Source organism: Carassius auratus, chromosome 31 (assembly GCF_003368295.1).
Source record: "Carassius auratus strain Wakin chromosome 31, ASM336829v1, whole genome shotgun sequence".
NCBI lineage: Eukaryota > Metazoa > Chordata > Actinopteri > Cypriniformes > Cyprinidae > Carassius > Carassius auratus.
This window is the reverse complement of record NC_039273.1, coordinates 27906146-27924105: the sequence shown is the minus strand read 5'-3', so window position 1 is coordinate 27924105 and position 17960 is coordinate 27906146. Positions and strand designations below refer to the sequence as shown.

At 37.6% G+C, this 17960-nt stretch overlaps 1 protein-coding gene across 2 annotated transcripts in view; it reads left to right on the top strand.

Moving 5' to 3' along the window:
- LOC113051044 (polypeptide N-acetylgalactosaminyltransferase 14-like) overlaps nucleotides 1-17960 on the top strand; it is a 33904-nt gene that overhangs the window by 6222 nt on the left and 9722 nt on the right. For both annotated transcript variants that reach the window (XM_026214656.1, XM_026214657.1), the window contains exons 2-6: nucleotides 346-515; nucleotides 10742-10840; nucleotides 14738-14805; nucleotides 14941-15006; nucleotides 17239-17360. In XM_026214656.1, the coding sequence (XP_026070441.1) occupies nucleotides 346-515; nucleotides 10742-10840; nucleotides 14738-14805; nucleotides 14941-15006; nucleotides 17239-17360 (525 nt within the window). The remainder of the gene's footprint in view (nucleotides 1-345; nucleotides 516-10741; nucleotides 10841-14737; nucleotides 14806-14940; nucleotides 15007-17238; nucleotides 17361-17960) is intronic.

Here is a 17960-nt window from a genome sequence, read left to right as displayed (position 1 = left end):
GATAATTGAGAATATTGCCTACAGCAAATTTGTTTATTTTTTCCCTCTCTATTAAATGGTTTACTGAACGTGTCTTTCCGCCTAGTGAACATGCTCCTATCAGAGTCTTTTGTTTTGCGATGTATTATTATTCTTTTTATTATTATTATTTATTATTATAATTCAATTTGAAACCATTTAATTTGAAAGATGCTAGGATTTGGTCAGACCAATAGAAATGACTTGTGTAGCCTGAAGCGTCTTTGACTTCCAGTCTTTTTTTGGAACAAACCAACAGACAGTGAAAACTGGATGGAATAAATCCTCTCAATAAGTCTTGGTTCCTGTGTTTTCATTATGTCTTAGATCTCAGATGCTGAGTGGGATGACCTGCTGGAAGAGTTTGAAGAGAAAAGCTACCTCAATGCTCACAGATGGAAGCCAGGCCAGGATCCCTACAGTCTGTATTCCTTCAATCAAAGAGAGAGCGAGAGAATCCCCAGCAACAGAGCACTTCGAGACACCCGAAATATCAGGTAAGCTCTCTGTGTGAGATCTCTCGTTCTCGAGTATGAAAAGTTTCTTATGCTCACAGAAGGCTGAATTAATTTGATCAATGTATTTATACGGTTTTATTTTATTACAATTCAAAAACAAAAATTTTCAATGTTAATATGTTAAAATAAAAATTATTCCTGTGATGGCAAACCTGAATTTTCAGCAGTCATTACTCCAGTCTTTAGTGTCGCATGATCCCTCAGAAATCATTCTAATATGCTGACGTAGTGCATAGAAAGATCTCTTCTTATCAATGTTTAAAAAAATTGTGCTGATAGAATACTATTCATAAATCATATAAGTATTTATATGTTTGCTGTTACTTTTGATCAATGTTATACATCCATGCTAAATAAGTATTCATAATGCTATTTCATGCATACTGAGTTTTTTTACACTGTTAAAGAGTTGGATTCCCATGCTAAACATGGACAAAGTTTCAAAAATTAAGTTGTACGTTTGAAGGAGTATTTTTGTTCCAAAAATACCTCTTCTGGTCTGTCACAAGTTTCGGAAAGTTTTTTTCGAGTATGGGTCTGTGTGACGTTAGATGGAGCGGAATTTCCTTATATGGGTCCTGAGGGCACTTCTGGCGGAAGAGCGCGCGCTCCCGTATAGCAGAGCAGAGAGAGCAGAGACATTCACTGATCAGAGCGAGAGACCTAATTGTCACAAAAGAAACGTGTTTTTGGTTGTTGTTAACTTAGCTATCGGCGCGTAAGCACATCAAGTAAACAACATGCGATGTTGTCATCAAACTGCACTTTCCACATGTACAGCTTAAAAAAATAAACATAAAGTGGAACTTAGTCATTTTCCAAAACCGCTAAGCATTATATACAGTTTCAATACATACCACATAGAGATGTCGTTGCTGCTGCTGCTCTTGTTAAATTTCAGCCTCTGGATCTGATTCTGGATCATAAATATATGGCTGAATCTGACCGTTAGCCATGGTTTGTTTTGGATGTTTTTTTTTCCTCGCGGTAATGTCACAGCTTCCAAACGCTCTCAACGCAAAAGCCTACTGGCGCTCGTGATTCTTTAGCTCCGCCCACACCTCACGCCTCCAGCCACTTGTGTTTTTCCGGGAAAAATCGGTACAGACATCTTTCTCTTATGAATATAATAAAACATTTCACCCCCCCCCCCTTAAAAAATCTAACTGATGCCAAACTCAGGTCATTTTGAGATTGTTCTGCTGTACTATAAGCATTTAGTTCTTTAGTTCAGCAATTGCACAGACAACCACATTTTTAAATTTTTGCACTAGTTGCGCTGGTGCGCTTTTTTTTTTTTTATTAGGTACACCTACACAACACCACGTGATCACTTGCAGTTTTTTTTCTTTTCTTTTTTTTTCTCTCACCATTGAGAAATAAGGTCCAAATTAGTCTCTCTCTAGAGCCCTGGGTGGATCAGTGTTTCAGAAATTCAGCAGATACCAAAAATTTGATTGTTAACATGTTTTAATTTGCATTGGAAATTGGGCTTGTTTTTAGCTGCTCTCTGTGGAAACATGGCCTTGTGATATTTGTAGCTCATGAAATGAGGCCAGTCCTAGCCACTGTACAATTTTACTCTGCAGTACTGTGGGAAGTCACTCACTCATTAGTGAATTTCACTTCGTTTTTTGACAGTGGCAAATTTCATTTTGCTGCTGTTTCTGGATTCTTTTCATGTTTACCATGTTTACACCCTGATATTAACATCTATCTCAGTTAGTCAGATCGCATGGAATCAGCGGTAACAGATTTTCTCATGTTTGCACCTCATGTGACCACTGTCCACATGTGATGAGATGTTAGATCCAGATATAAACAGGGTCAAAGTTTTTGTGTATTAACAACTGATGAATCTTTACTTGAATTCAGTGAATAAACAAGAACTTTGATCAACTTTCTCAACATCCTAGTCAGAGTTCAGAAACTCTATAGTAGTACAGTACTGCATTTACTCATGCAGTACTGATTTCATGATTAAAATAAAAAAAAATCATGATTAGATTTAATAAAAAAATCAGATTCAAGACAAATTAGATTCAAATATGTCAAACTTTTTTCAAATAGCCCTTGATGCCTTCAGTGTGACTATACAATACTCATAGTCATGAAAATAAAGAAAACTCTTTGAATGAGAAGGTGTGTCCAAACTTTTGGTCTGTACTGTATATGTACATGTAGACTAGGCCTATTATATTTTAGTTAACTTGCGTCTTGCTAAAATAACCTTATTGGTGTTTAGTAAACATCATATGCAGACTTTTCTGAAAATTGCAGATGTATTTAACAATGTGTGCCCACAGACCAACTCTTTAAAGTCAATAGAGAAAATTATTTATGAATGTGGCTTGTCAACTAAAACCTAACCATGGGTTATTCTCAATTGCACAGGTCTTCAGGTATGTGTCAGGTTTAAAATAAAATCATCTAGAGAGCTTTTGTGGCCTCTATAGCAGTGCAGTGTTATTCTCTAAAAAATAATTCATGCAGAGGCTTGGAGACATTAGAGAGAATCTCCAATAAAAGGTGAGGCGGCTTATTATGCAGGCCCAGTGCTCTAATGCTATACTCTTTCTTTCTCGATCTCTCTCTTTCCATGTGTTGTCTATTTTCTGTGTAGCCTTCATTTCTTCCTTCCTCTTACATGACTAAAATGCCTTTGTAATTACAGTAGGAACACCACACTCCTTGTTCATGTTGTTGTTGAACATTTGCACTCAGTTTACAAATTCCTTCAGGTGTCTTCAGGCAAGCTTAGTCCTATCAATGTAGAGAAGGCAAAAGAGCTACATTTAATGCTGAACTGGCAGAGGAATCAGTCAAATACAGAATGAGACTTCACTTGTGGCAAGACCCTGGTCCTTTCAGTTAGCCTGGTGGCTGAACCTCATTTTGCTGCAGAGAAAAGAACCACCACCACAGGATATTAGCATAGACCTCAATTCAGAAGGACTTCCATTCCTCAAGGGCTAATAACTGATAAGCTCAGGCACCAGGAGCTTTGCAAATTTTTTTCATTAAAGCTGCCAATTATTCAGTACAAAAAGTGGCTTCCGAGTCACTGTGATGAAACACCGGGGAGGGGTCGAAATATAACCATATAGTAAAGATTTTCTGTAGATTTAAGATTAAACCATTACAGTCTGAATTGATGAATTCATGAAGGTTCTGTAAAGTGCACTTATGTTTTTACAGTCTACTTGGCACCTTCTTTCATAAAGTAGGAAATTTGTTTGATAATTGTTACGCTTTTTATGAGCGAGTCATTGAATCATTAATTCAGTTGATTTGTTCAAACACAGGTTCAATCAGGAACAAAACAGCTTGACTTTATTTATGAGTGAGTAATTGAGATTAAAACATTTAAATGTGACTGACTACATTTTGTAAACCTGTCACAATTTAATTGGTTTCATTCTAACATTCTGCGTTCTAACACAATAAGTGCATCCCAAGGCAAAAACTGAATAATAATAAAATATATAAATATAAATGAATCATGGTTTTTTCGGTTTTCCCTCCTGTTAGGTCTCCAGTGCCTTTTTTTTTATGTAGGTCTAATGGATATTTTGGTCCATGTACTGTATGTGCGTTTCATTCTCTTCATAGCATGCTGTCTCCTGGGCCTTTCAGGCTTGCCAAGGTTGAAGCAGTGTCACTCAGTTCCCTAGAGCTCTTAGACATCCTATTGTGTTTACAACAAAAGCAGCATCTGAAGGACGTTCACATCTTCGCAGAGAATCTGAGACATGAATGCATATTTTTAAGATAAATTTCCCTGTCAGGTCCTGTCATTGTTCTGTGTATAATAAACAATAAAACATATGCAAACTGGAGTAGCTTATTTAATTTACTTTTACTGCCTTTCCTCTCTCTCTTTCTCTCTCTCTCTCTCTCTCTCTCTCTCTCTTTAAAAAAAAACAAGGTAAGAAAATAGGATTTCAAATTAGTTTTAAACTCATAGACTGATTTTGAGGCTTTTACAGATGAAGGTTATTCCATAGCCTTAGTCCAACTATTGCAAATGTGCAATCTTCTCTGGTCTTTAACCTTGATCTAGGCTGAGCCAAGGAGAGGTTTATTGCCGATCTCCGACATCTTATGGGCTTATTTTCTTTTAATAAGTCAGATAGATAAGGGGGTGTCAGGTCATTTAAGGATTTAAAAACAATATCTTAAAATAAATTTTATAATGCACTGGTAACCAATTTAGAATCTTTCTTTGGAGTAATATGATCTCGTTTGCGAGTCCCCATTAGAAACCTGGCTGCAGCATTTTGGACCATCTGGAGTCGTGATATAGAAGACTGGGGTAAATGTCCAAACGTGTTAAAACTGTGGCATGCATGGCTCTTTCAAGATCTTTAAATGATAGGCAAGACTTAATTCTAAAGAGAAGTTTTAAAGGGATAGTTCACCCAAAAATTTTCTTCAATCCGGTTCTTGAATTGAGAACGAGTCAATCTTTTGTTCGTTATCTGGCTCGGCTTGCTGTTTATCTTCAGTTCTCTCTTCACATCAGTTCAGTCAGTGTACTGTTTGAGTAAATGAATTACTCAGGGATATTGGTTTATTTTAACTCTGATGGAGTGTTAGCCATGGTAAAAAAAAGTGAACAGCTTAATTTGTGGATTAATGCTTATTGGAGATGCGAACGGTTTCAAACGATTCAGTTCGATTTGGTGAACTGGTTCAAGAACAACCATTAAATCGAATGATTCGTTCGTGAACCGGATATCACTACAATGTAGTATTGTGAACGCGCTCACAACAGACCCGGAAGAGAAGACCATGCTGAATAAAGTCGTAATTTTTGTTCGATGCTTCCACAAATTCTAACTGACCCTCTGATGTCACATGGACTACTTTTGATGATGTTTTTATTACCTTTCTGGACATGGACAGTATACCGTACATAGGTTTTCAATGGAGGGACAGAAAGCTCTCGGACTAAATCTAAAATATCTTAAACTGTGTTCCAAAGATGAACGGAGGTCTTACGGGTTTGGAACGACATGAGGGTTAGTCATTAATGACATAATTTACATTTATGGGTGAACTAACCCTTTAAATGGAAAAAAAACTTGACTTAACAACTGTTAATCTGTTGGTCAAATTTTAGGGAGGTATCAAAGAGGACTCCTAAATTTTTCACAGTAGGCTTAATGAAGGAGTTCAAATATCCCAGATTATGGTTTAGATTAGCCTTATTCTTCTGAGGCCCAAATACAATAACTTCTGTTTTACTAGAATTTAAGCATAAAAATGTTAAAGACATCCAAGGTCTAATGTCCTCTAGACATGCAAACAGATTTCCCAAACCTTTTGTGTATTGTGGCTTCAGAGGCAGATATATTTGTGTGTCATCTGCATAGAAATTAAATGACACTCAGTGTTTCTTAATATTACCTAGTAGAAGCATATACAAAGAAAAAAGGGTTGGGGCAAGAATGGGCCCTTGGGAAACACCACAGGTGGATTTTAAACCAGCTTAAAGCTTTGTCTTGAATACCAACATATTAAGATGAGAAATAAGAATGGTGTGTATCAAATTCACTCTGGCCCAATAAAATTTGAATAACCGAATCCCCTGAGTCAATCGACAACAAAATGTAATTTAAAACTCTAAGGCAGACTTGGTACTATGATTTATCCTAAAACCAGACTAAAAATTTTGTAGTTGCAAAAGTGCTGATTTCTCTAAAATATGCATATCATACGTCATGTCATATGCGGTACTTCCATTGGTGAGGCCATATGTTGTGATTTTTGTCCAGCAGTAGCAATCTCAAGGAAAGTGAGCTGGATACATCATAATGAGAAATGCTAAGACGACACTTCCAGTTTCCAGTTTTCTTAAGGAACTTGCATCCATCATTTTGGTGAATTATCAAGTAAACTGCAATATACTTCCCCTCTTCTAGATGTTGTATTCTGACAGAAACTCTAATGATGGTCTGTGTTTTACGGTTTAAAGCATCCCCCTGTCTCAAAAGACCTTGGGCTATAGCTGCATTGAGCGATAGATCTTGCTCCCAGGCTGCCTCCGGTACAGGCTTCAAACAGCATATGAAGCTGTGGAAACAGCCCTTTAGCTTATAATGTGTTTTTAAGGCTGATCTAATTGTATTCATGAATAAGCAAAAGCAGAAATGTAGATGTACTTGATTCCAAAGCAAATTTATCATAACAGTTTAACCCCCAAAAAAGTTTTGTCATCAAGCATAAATACATCTTCACTTTACATTGTAAACATAACGTTATTTCACTGTTTGACTCAATATTTAAATGATTATTTTAAAGTGAAAAAAAAAAAAGATGGAGAGGCCTAAATTACACTCTGCTTATGCAGTAAACAGTCAATTTCAGTCAATTCTCAATTTTCAGTAGCAGACTTTCCAGACAAATTGGCTCGGTTTCAAAACCAAGTGAATTACCTTGGCAGCATTACAAAACATCATTCACAAGATCCTTGATGCAAAGACTAATTTACCATTTTACCCCAATATTTGTATATGTTTTGTATGTTATTTTTATTAGTTTGATTGTTAGCTTAGAGGAGAATGGACGCAAAACTTTACACTTCACTATGTAGTTTGTGTAATAAACACTATTTGTGAGACTGTGTGGGCAGCAGGTAGCAAGACAGCTCACAAGATTGGAACAGAGCCATTAATTAGGCCAGCCATATTGAGCCCAAAATGAAATATACATTCATTTAGGTGATTATGATGCAGGTATGCTTCTACTAATATTTACTATTCAAACTCATTTAAGAAGGTTTGAATAGTGGGTTTACACAAGACCACCTAAAAATGTTTTGGTTTAGCAATGAAAAATGTAGTTTAGTGATGTTCGCAGATATAGGTGCTTGTTTTTGCAAAGATAATGACTGGTTCGGTTTAATGTCATAGGAAGCCATAACAAAGCACAGCAAAAACCTTTTTTTTTCAATTGCCATTAATTCTGGGCCCATTTTAAATCATTTTAAATGATTTTAAATAAATCTTCATTTAATAATTTTCAAACACATGGTTGAGTATACTTTGAAAGCTGTGCAGACACTGCTTTGTGCGAGACGGAGTGAAAAGTGAAGTATACCTGGGGCTGTAGTGGTCAGCTGCCGCAGAGTGTGCAAAAATAGAAATCGCTGATGAGATTAAGAAAATATCTAGTGGAAGATGAGAACAGATATTGCCCAACCCCAACTGCATTAGCAGAGCATACTTTCCTGAAAAAAAAGTATATTAACTTGAATGACCATTTTAACAACAGTCTAAAATAGGTGTATCTATAGATCTGTATCTAGAGATCATCTTGCACCCCATCTTAAAGGTCAGATGTATTTCTCTCCATCTGTGTCCCCCATCCTGTCTGAATCTAGGACACAATCTCCCTACAAAGGCTGTCCTGTCGGTTTTTATTCTCTGTAGGCTATTCTCATATGCCAAGGCCAAATGGCTCAGTGGGTCACCTGTTATTCCCATAACTGCTTTTCAGTAGTCGTTATACAATAGGTTTATTTTAAGGCGGGAAGACTATGTATACTTTATCACATAACACTGATCTTTTAGTTTATTCTTGTCCACAGACACTATTTACCACCAAAACCTTGAGTCTCTGGTATTTCTGAGGTGGAGCAGTGCAGGGTAATGTTTGGTGTTTACCGCAAGTCAGAATGTTCATCCTCAACACAAACTGCTTTTTACTGGCCCACTTCTTCTGCTGTTGGGGTGAAGCAAAAATGCTATTTATTTTTAATCAGATCCTCCATTATTTGTGCCCCCCTCCAGCTCTGCCTCCCTCCCAGACGAGCTCAATCACTTTTATGCTCGCTTTGATAAAAATAATAAGGAGATCTCACTCAAAACTGAGCATCAACCCAGTGAACTGCCTCTCACACTCTCCACATCAGATGTTTACTCCACTCTGCGTAAAGTGAATGGACGGAAAGCAGCTGGCCCTGACGGAATACCTGGTCGTGTGCTTAAAGCCTGTGCGGAGCAGCTGGCTGAGGTCTTCACAGACATTTTCAATCTGTCCCTGGCCCAAACAACTGTCCCCACTTGCTTCAAAACCTCCACCATCGTGCCTGTACCGAAGCATTCCACTGCCTCGGTCCCTAACGACTTCCGTCCTGTTGCACTCACCCCCATCATTGCCAAGTGCTTTGAGAAACTGGTCGCATCCCACTTAAAATCCTGTCTCCCTGCTACATTAGACCCTTTCCAATTTGCCTATCGCAACAATAGGTCAACAGAGGACGCCATCTCAACGGCACTTCACTCTGCCCTCACCCACCTGGACAGTCAGAACACACACGTGAGAATGCTGTTCATAGATTTCAGTTCTGCATTTAATACAGTAATCCCCTCCAAGCTGATCTCCAAGCTCAGCCATCTTGGAATCAGCACACCCATCTGCAATTGGATTCTAGATTTTCTGACTAACAGACCTCAGTCTGTTAAGTTAGATAACCTCTCCTCCTCCATCATAACCCTGAACACTGGAGTGCCACAAGGCTGCGTACTTAGCCCTCTCCTGTACTCCCTATTCACCAATGACTGTGTTCCTGTTTATGGCTCCAACACCATAATCAAATTCGCAGATGACACCACGGTGGTAGGTCTGATCAAGGATGACGACGAGTCAGCCTACAGGGATGAGGTGCAGCACCTGGCTGAGTGGTGTGCCACCAACAACCTGGAACTGAACACCCAGAAGACTAAGGAGATCATTGTGGACTTCAGGCGGACTAGGAATCATGCACACACACCCATCTACATCAACGGAGCTGTAGTGGAGCGTGTGTCGAGTTTCAAGTTCCTTGGCATCCACATCTCAGATGATCTCACCTGGTCCCTAAACACCTCCACCCTGGTCAAAAAGGCTCAGCAGCGCCTTTACTTCTTACGGAGCCTTAAAAAAGTTCACCTCAGTCCTAGGATCCTTTCTGAATTCTACCGCTGTACCATTGAGAGCATACTCACAAACTGCATCTCAGTGTGGTACAGCAATTGCTCCGCATCTGACCGCAAAGCACTCCAGCGGGTGGTGAAAACTGCTCAACGGATCACCGGCACCCAGTTAACATCCATCGAGAACATTTACCAGAAGCGCTGTCTGGGCAGGGCAAGAAACATCATCAAGGATGTCTCTCACCCAAACCATGGACTTTTCACCCTCCTTCCATCCGGCAGGCGTTACAGAAGCCTACGCTCTCGAACTAGTAGACTCAGGAAGAGCTTCTTCCCCGAGGCTGTGACACTTCTGAACACCACACCACCAATCTAACCTGCACCTGCTCTTTTACTGCACTGGTCACAGTACTTTACATACTGTACATAATGTATTGCACTACTCATATTTTGCACAGACTGCACATGGTTAAATCCATTACACTATAAACTGTCTAAAGCTGTTACTGTACAAGCACAGTAAACTATTCTACAAAAAATATAATTGCACTACTGTTATTTTGCATATAATTGTTAAACAATACTTTTGCACACTCATTCAACTGTATTTATTATTACTGTTCTCAAGTTCCTGCTATTCATAATGTATATATAATCATTCTTTGCTCTGTTCATAATGTACATACAATCCCTACATTACATTAATATTTATATTCTGTATATACTCTGATCAATATTGTATATAGCAACTCCACTGTACATTCTGTATATCATAAGCTTTACTTACTCTGCACTTTTATGTATATATATAACACTATATTCTTGCACTTCTGGTTAGATGCTAACTGCATTTCATTAGCTCTGTACTTGTACTCTGCATAATGACAATAAAGTTGAATCTAATCTAATCTAATCTAATCTAATTTATGCACTCCTCTAAGTTCTGCCTGCTGTCCTTTCCATTCTAACCACATGTTCCCTTTTCCTCCACACAACGGGGTGCTGTTTGCCTGTTAACACAGGCAACATCTCTCTTAACCATGGCCCATGTTTTATGTTGTCTATTCTTAAGTGCTCACTGGATACTTAAGCACCTCAGAAACCCTCGCTTTACACATTTCAGCAGTTTCTTTTGTTCGCCATATGCTAAGGGATGACTTGACCTCCAACACATTTGAATATTAAGTAGGTGTAAAATCAGTAAAGGTTTTACCACATGTTAAACTTGATGCTTAATTAGTACAACAGAGGCTCATTATTTTGACTCCCTTCTGTCTCCCCCAGGTGTACAACACTGCACTATGACCCCGACCTGCCATCCACTACCATAGTGATCACGCTTCACAATGAGGCACGATCTACCCTGTTGCGCACAGTTCAGAGGTAAGACTTGGACTCAGTACAATCCATCAGTGCAATTCTTATAAGCTGCTGCTGTGCTTATTTGTTCCTTTTCATTTTGTGCCACAAAGAAAAAAATGTAGCTTTTAGCCCCTCTTGAGCTACATAAAACTGAACACTATTATTTCCTTTAGCCTTATTCACTTTCAGACAAAATGAGCAAAAATTGCACCTTTAGGGATATGACTGCTTGTCATTGGGGTAGTACTTTCAAAGGAATGACTTTGGATGTTATTTTTCTCTAAAAGTTTCATAGTAGTATCTTAAGGGTACATCTTATTATTCTAAAGTACTAATATGCATCTTTAGGGGTAAAGGTACAAATTTATGCCTCCAGAACAAGGACAATCTTGAAATCCAAGCTTTCTTTCTTGTTAAGCTATAACATTCTACGTTTCTTATTTATTTGGTTATATTATACATGCTTGCTTATTTCCAGTTTTGTATACCTATTTAAACTTTATGCAAGTTATTTGTTGTTGTTTTTTTTATTGGGCATAGGCTGCCCTATAGCATGGTGTATTTTTATTTGTTTTGATAATAAAAGTTTGTGTTAAATGCTAAAGTGAGGTTGACATCATATTTTGTTGTCGTATTCAAGCTATTGACGCAGTTTTCTAAACCGAAAGTGAAAGTATAATGGGCAAAGCGCTTTTAAACGATTTAAAAGCGAAGGAAAGAGGAAAAACTCAAATGAACTAAAAATGAACAGTTGCTTTACGCCGAATTGCTGCTATTTAAAAGTGAAGGTAAAATGCGCATGCCGCTTTTACAACTATTTAAAAGCCAAGGAAAATGACTGCCCCCACAGTGATACCGGTGTTGTCGCACATGGATTAACCTGTGGGAAAGTTTCCTCAATGTCACAACCCTAACAGAAATTTGATGCAGTTTTAGTTGCCACATAAGGTTCTTATTCATAACCAGGTTCTTTTATTGCTCTGTCTTTCAGTATTTGACGATCTGTAAATCCAGCGTTGAACTGGCCCTTGTTAATAAAACATTTGTCATTGAAATGATGGGAAAATACAAACACACGTGCACAACTCTGAAAAAAAAATGCATCCACTGTTCCCATAATGCTGGGTTCTTTGGAAAAGCTGAACAAGGGTATCTTTCCATCACAACCAAAAACAAACAACTTTGAAGAAGTTCTTCTAGAGCAAGTCCTGTCCAGCACTGCTGACGACTTCCATAACCAGAATTAAGAAAGTTGATAGGAGTGCTCTTGCTCTCACTCTGGTTGGTGTACGCACATCCTTCTAGGAGAAGTGCCCATACAAGGAATTCATAGTTTAAAAAAAACTTTCAGAAACTTGTACAAACCCTGAAGGAATGTGACTTGCCTTTACTTTCATTGAGCCGTGAGAAAGGACACGAGTTAACACCATTAACAATTTGTTTTTATTTTTATTGATTCATGCACTTGAAGTTTCAGTGCCGTATTCATGCATTTTTTCTATATTCTAACTTTAATATGAAAATTAAATGTAAAGTAAAATAAAATAACATTTTGGGATGAAATATGACCCAGGTGTGTTTTTGTTAGATTCAGCCAAAATCAGCTTTTGGAGCATTAATAGTATCCAGGTGCAGTTTGGCTCCTGAGGCTGTGGTGAAGGGATGTGGTGTGAGGTGTTTCGCCCTGCAGTGTGTGGAATCTAAACTCCACTCATCACACATTAGTCACGGCAGCTCCCATACACAGCAGAAATGACTTCTGCCCTGCTTTAACCCTGAACCTTTGTTATAGTTACCAGCCATTAAACAACAGCACCGATAATTAATAATGTCAAAATATCATGTAGATATGCTCCATGATGGCAAAGCAGTATTAAACCTTAACTTTCTATGACTTTTTTCTTATGTGGGGATTCTCTCATGCACATGAAGGCACACAAACATCTCTTCACATGAACGCTCTCATAGACTAAGCATTTATACACAGTGGGTTTGAAGTGTAGGCCCCAGGCAGTTTTTGATAGGTGTTGCTGCTGGCAGAGGTTATTACTACAGAGGAGTCCTAAGAGGTGGAAGAGAACTTTCTGGAGCATTTCCTGGTTTCCTCCGACTCTCCTTTCAGCTACTTATCAGGCAAAAGTGAGCAAGCGAGAGAGATGTGAGAGGAGGTATGGGGAGAGGCTTTTTCTTAACCCCTTTAGGTAAATAATGTGATTGATGGCAAGCAGCTTTATTATTTGCATCTGAAGGCACCAGAGAGTTTATGCTAACTTGACTATATACATTTTAATTAAGTTTTATTCATGAAAACCAATTAAGGATGAGACCCTTCATTGTTTTTTTACCATGAATGTTATTTCATTTTTATATTATTATAACAAAATAAATTTTTACAACTTTTGCGGGACTCATAAGGAAGTTTTGAGTTTTGAAAGTTACAGTATACTTTTTTTTATCAATAAACTTAGATTGAAACAATAAGAAAATGTTGAATCCTCGTATAACTGTTGTCTAATACACTTTGTTTTGTATAAATTAGTTTTATATTTATATGAATTATTAATAATTCAGTTTTAATAAATTGTGGTAGCTAGTAATACTGCCTCTCAATAAATGGATCTCATGAGATGATGTTAAAGTGAATGTGAATAGTAAACCCATAAAACTGAGTTTAAACAAACTCCTCACCAAGTTATGGTGCATGTTCTGAAACCACATTTAAAGTGCCCCTATTATTCAAGCCGGGAAAAAAAAGCCGAAAGTGCACGATAAATAAAATTGTATAAAGAATAAACTCTGTACGGACTAAATGAGTCGTTAGTACTACTTCTGGGACAGCTACACTTCACAAGGTAACACATTTGTATAATTCATTGCTCCACAGAATCACAACCTGTAAGTATTATAAATAATAGATGTTTATATTTTTTATTAAGCGTTCAAAATGCGTAATTATGGCAATGGGCGTATCGTTTCTGACATGTGCTGTATGTGGTAGACCAGTCAAAACAGACTGGGCCATCTGACCAATCAGAACAGAGGCTGACTGAAAATTAGCAGTTTAGAGAGATCTTAAAACTGCTTCAAACCACTAGCGTAGCCAGAATAGAGAGTCAGGGTGTACATCGGAATAACTGGTTGTGCCCCATTCATTGTCAGATTAATGTACAAAAAACTGTGATTCTGCGTATCCCTAACGTTAAAGAATAGACTGGTGTGCTCAACCCATAACCGTAAAACTATATGCAACGACTATATTTAAACGTATTTTTTCATATACCTCTTTATCACATGGGTAGACTTCTGCCATTTCGGTGTCTTCTGATTCGGCAACTTTTTTTCTGCAGCCAGCTGTGCCGGAGGAGTCACACCCGGAGAGGGAGAAACATCCCTTATTGGGTGTAACGTTAGGACTTGTGTCTGGCTGTCCATCAAGCTGAGGTTTTTTCTAAAGAAATTAAGCAGGGAGCTCTGCGACACATTGCTAGCCTAGCAAGGTTCAGTCAAAGATTTTCTACGGATAAGAATGCTTGGCAAAAGTCTCCAAAGATGCTGAGTTCAAACGTCACAGTCAGTGGCTGTTTTTAATTGCATTTTAAATTAACAAACATTGCAAGTAAAAAACATTAGCACAAGTTTAGAAAAAAATGATTTTATGAAGACTATAAAAATAATTCTGCACTTAACCTACTAATTTTATTAGTGTTTTTATAATAAAAATTTTATTAGTGTGTTTTTTAGTGTAAATTGCAGTACTTAAACTCATTTTATTTTTGTTAGTTGCCAAAGTAGCATTTCTAATTTTCATTTAAGTATTACGTTTTTAATCTAACATATTTTTTTAATCTAATATTATATTTTATTTTTTTATTTTATTCCTATAAATATTAATAACATTTTAATTCGGTTTCTCTTCAGTGTGTTGAATCGGACTCCTTTGCATCTGATTCACGAGATCATACTGGTAGACGATTTCAGCGAAGATCGTGAGTATTGTGCATTACAGCATATTTGAATTTCAATGTTCGAAAAGTTCATATTCTAATGTCATAAATGCACTCTTAATATATTTGATAAATATTTCAAATAAATACATTTAAATATTTGTTTTTCCCTAACAGCAAATGACTGCCTTCTTCTCACCAAGTTGCCCAAAGTAAAGTGTCTTCGTAATAAACGCAGAGAAGGTAGGCCAGTAACAACATCTGTCACTCTCTCCCTCTCCCTATTAATTCAATATTTCATTTTGGGGCTGGCAACACACCTGTTTGTAATACCATCAAGACTCTTAAAGCAGCTGTTCAGCTTTTCACCTGTGTGCTGGTGAGTGTTTTAGCTGCAGGTGGTGTGTTACTGGGAGAGTGATGGTGAACAGACTGAGGAAGATTACTGCACTTTGATTGAAACTCTGACCAGTGTGTCACACTTCCTTACATGCACTTGTTGCACAGGTAGAAAACAGAGCAGATAAAGTTTCGCTGCCATGGACTCATACTGTCATCCATATCGTTCCATTCGGATGAACCGATATGTTGAATCTAGATGGAGACACAGTAAAGATTAGTTCGCAAAAAGCTTGCATGGACATAGATTTACACTCATGATAAAAAAGCAATTAAAAATCCATTTGAAAGCAGAGCATTTTGATGTGCATCTAACTGAAAACAGTTTGTCTTAAACTGTTTTAGCAAATATTGATTTTGCCACTGCTGTACAGCTTGTGGCAGATTTTATGTCAGCTATTGTTCAGAATTGGCTGTCCAAGCCCTTAGAGGTTAAAATACCCACTTAATATTTGATGCAATCCCATTAGAATGGTTTAACAACATTATGGATGTTGAAAGGTTAAGTCATCTTTATGGCTGGTTAGCTTTTTAGTAAATTAAACGGGTCGAGCTTTACATAAATTTCCATGTCCAATTAGCATTTAAATTTCTCATTTAGTTTGTTATCACTGTGCTGTTAATGTCGCTGGGACGAAATGCATTCAGACGTTAATAACTAGATTTTCATACATTCTGTAGGTAATATGAGAAAGGCTTCCTTGTTCAGAACCCATGGTCGATGTGCAACAATTTAACTCTCCACAGTGTTATGGATGAATGCAGGGTTTTATTTATATAATATTAAGCCGTTTATTAATCTTCTGAGTATTTTGAGCTTTTTCATTATTTTTATATTTTTAGTTTAAGCTTTTGTAATTTGTAATAGTTTTGTCTTTTTTTTTCATATTTCTCTGTAGCATTAATTTTATTTTATTTTACGATCATATGTTGCTCATGTTTTGAGCAGCTTGTCAGTGAACAGCGACCCTGTGTAGTAAATGATGTTCCATGTGAACGTGCACAGGTGATTCCTTCCTTTTAAGTCTGTTGGATTTGTTTGCTAATTTCTTCATCTGCCAGGCAAAGTCCAATTGCTTAGTAAAGTAATAGCACAGCTCTTCTTAAATAAGCTTGAAAAGTATGAAAGTATGAAGTATGAAAATCTAGCTATTCTAAACAATAACTGATAAGCTAATCAGTCAGGTCCCTGGCTAGTTATGTGCACAAGTTTAATATCGGGGCTTAGGGTTTGCTCCCTAAACCAAAGTATGAGCAAGCACCAATAATAATGATAGTATTAATTAAAATAATAATGTAATGTACAGTCATCATTGCCAAGAAAGAATCGAAATTCATATTAGTAATGACCAGCAAGTTGCATTTCGAGGTTCCATTACACACTGTCACACATTGTCGCATAGACAGCATTGATTAATGCATAAAACCCCTGTGCAGCCAACTCTTTACAAGAGAAAATTGTTAAAGGCATTTAAACCCTATTGCCGTCCCGGAGCTACAAACAGGGTGTGCGGTTCTGCGATGTTAACTCTATTAGCTGTAGGTGAATGTAATCTCTGCCTTTCACTCTGTGTTTCATTGTCTGTCTTTTTCACTCTCTCTTCCTTCATCTGCCCAGTGCATACACAGTGGCCACACCAGCCCAATATGCATGCACACACAAACACATCCTGCTCTCAACAACTCTGTAGAGGGTGCACTCACCCATCTGGAAAATAAAGCCTTATTGAGGATGAAATGGGATTTTTAATTGGCTGAAGTTGCTGTGCAGCATGAAACTTTGCACACGAGTCTTGCACGTTTACAATTATTATGCATCTTCAGTCAGGCTCTACTGATTTAATAGCTTTGCCTTCATGGAAAAACTTCTTGCTCTGATTTCGATAATAACCATAAGGCTTTAATTGTCCCTTCAACTAATCAGATTTAAATGGCTGTTCTCATATCTTTTTCTGTGAATGGGGTTGTTGAGACGAGTGTTTGTCAGTTTAATTAACAGGCTTATCAACAGATGTAATGCGCAGCTGTGATGGACCGTGAATTCTTCGTTGTCTCTGATCTGTGTGTGTGTCACAGGACTGATACGGTCCAGGGTTCGAGGGGCTGACGCTGCAGGAGCCGGGATCCTGACTTTTTTGGACAGTCACTGTGAGGTCAACAAAGATTGGCTGCCTCCACTGCTGCAGAGGGTCAAAGAGGTACAGTTTTACAATTATTCATATTGTGTCAATGGTATGTTGAGCACTTCTACCTGGATTCGGTGGAATTGTCTCCTTTTTAGGTTTATTATGAATAGTAGAGAGTCAGCAAGGCAATACAGAGGCGGCACTGAATGCAGCACTGTTTGCCAAGCACATGCATAAATATCCTGATGCTTTGTTTTGTCTGCTAGCAGAACTTATTTGACATTTTAGCAGTAGATTTCAAATAAATAAAAAATAAATAAAACATTTTGATCTAAAATCTTTTATTTGGCATATTTTGTGCATATAAAACTGCCAGCAAAACACATATCGCAAAAAATAAAAAAGATATTTTACACAACAAAATAATTTTTATTCACAATCATTACTGACATTAAATATTCATGGTCACATTTTTCCAAAATGCATTTCATAAGGCAAGTTGAAGTAGTTTGAAAACCTAGTAGTGCTGACACATCTCGAGTATTCTATCCTTTCAGCAAACTGTATTATGTTGCATGAGAGAGTTGAGCGATGAGGTCAGAGAGTCTGGTGTAATGATGTTGGATGAGAGTGTGTGCACATTCACTCGCTCTAAGTAACGGATAATCCCAG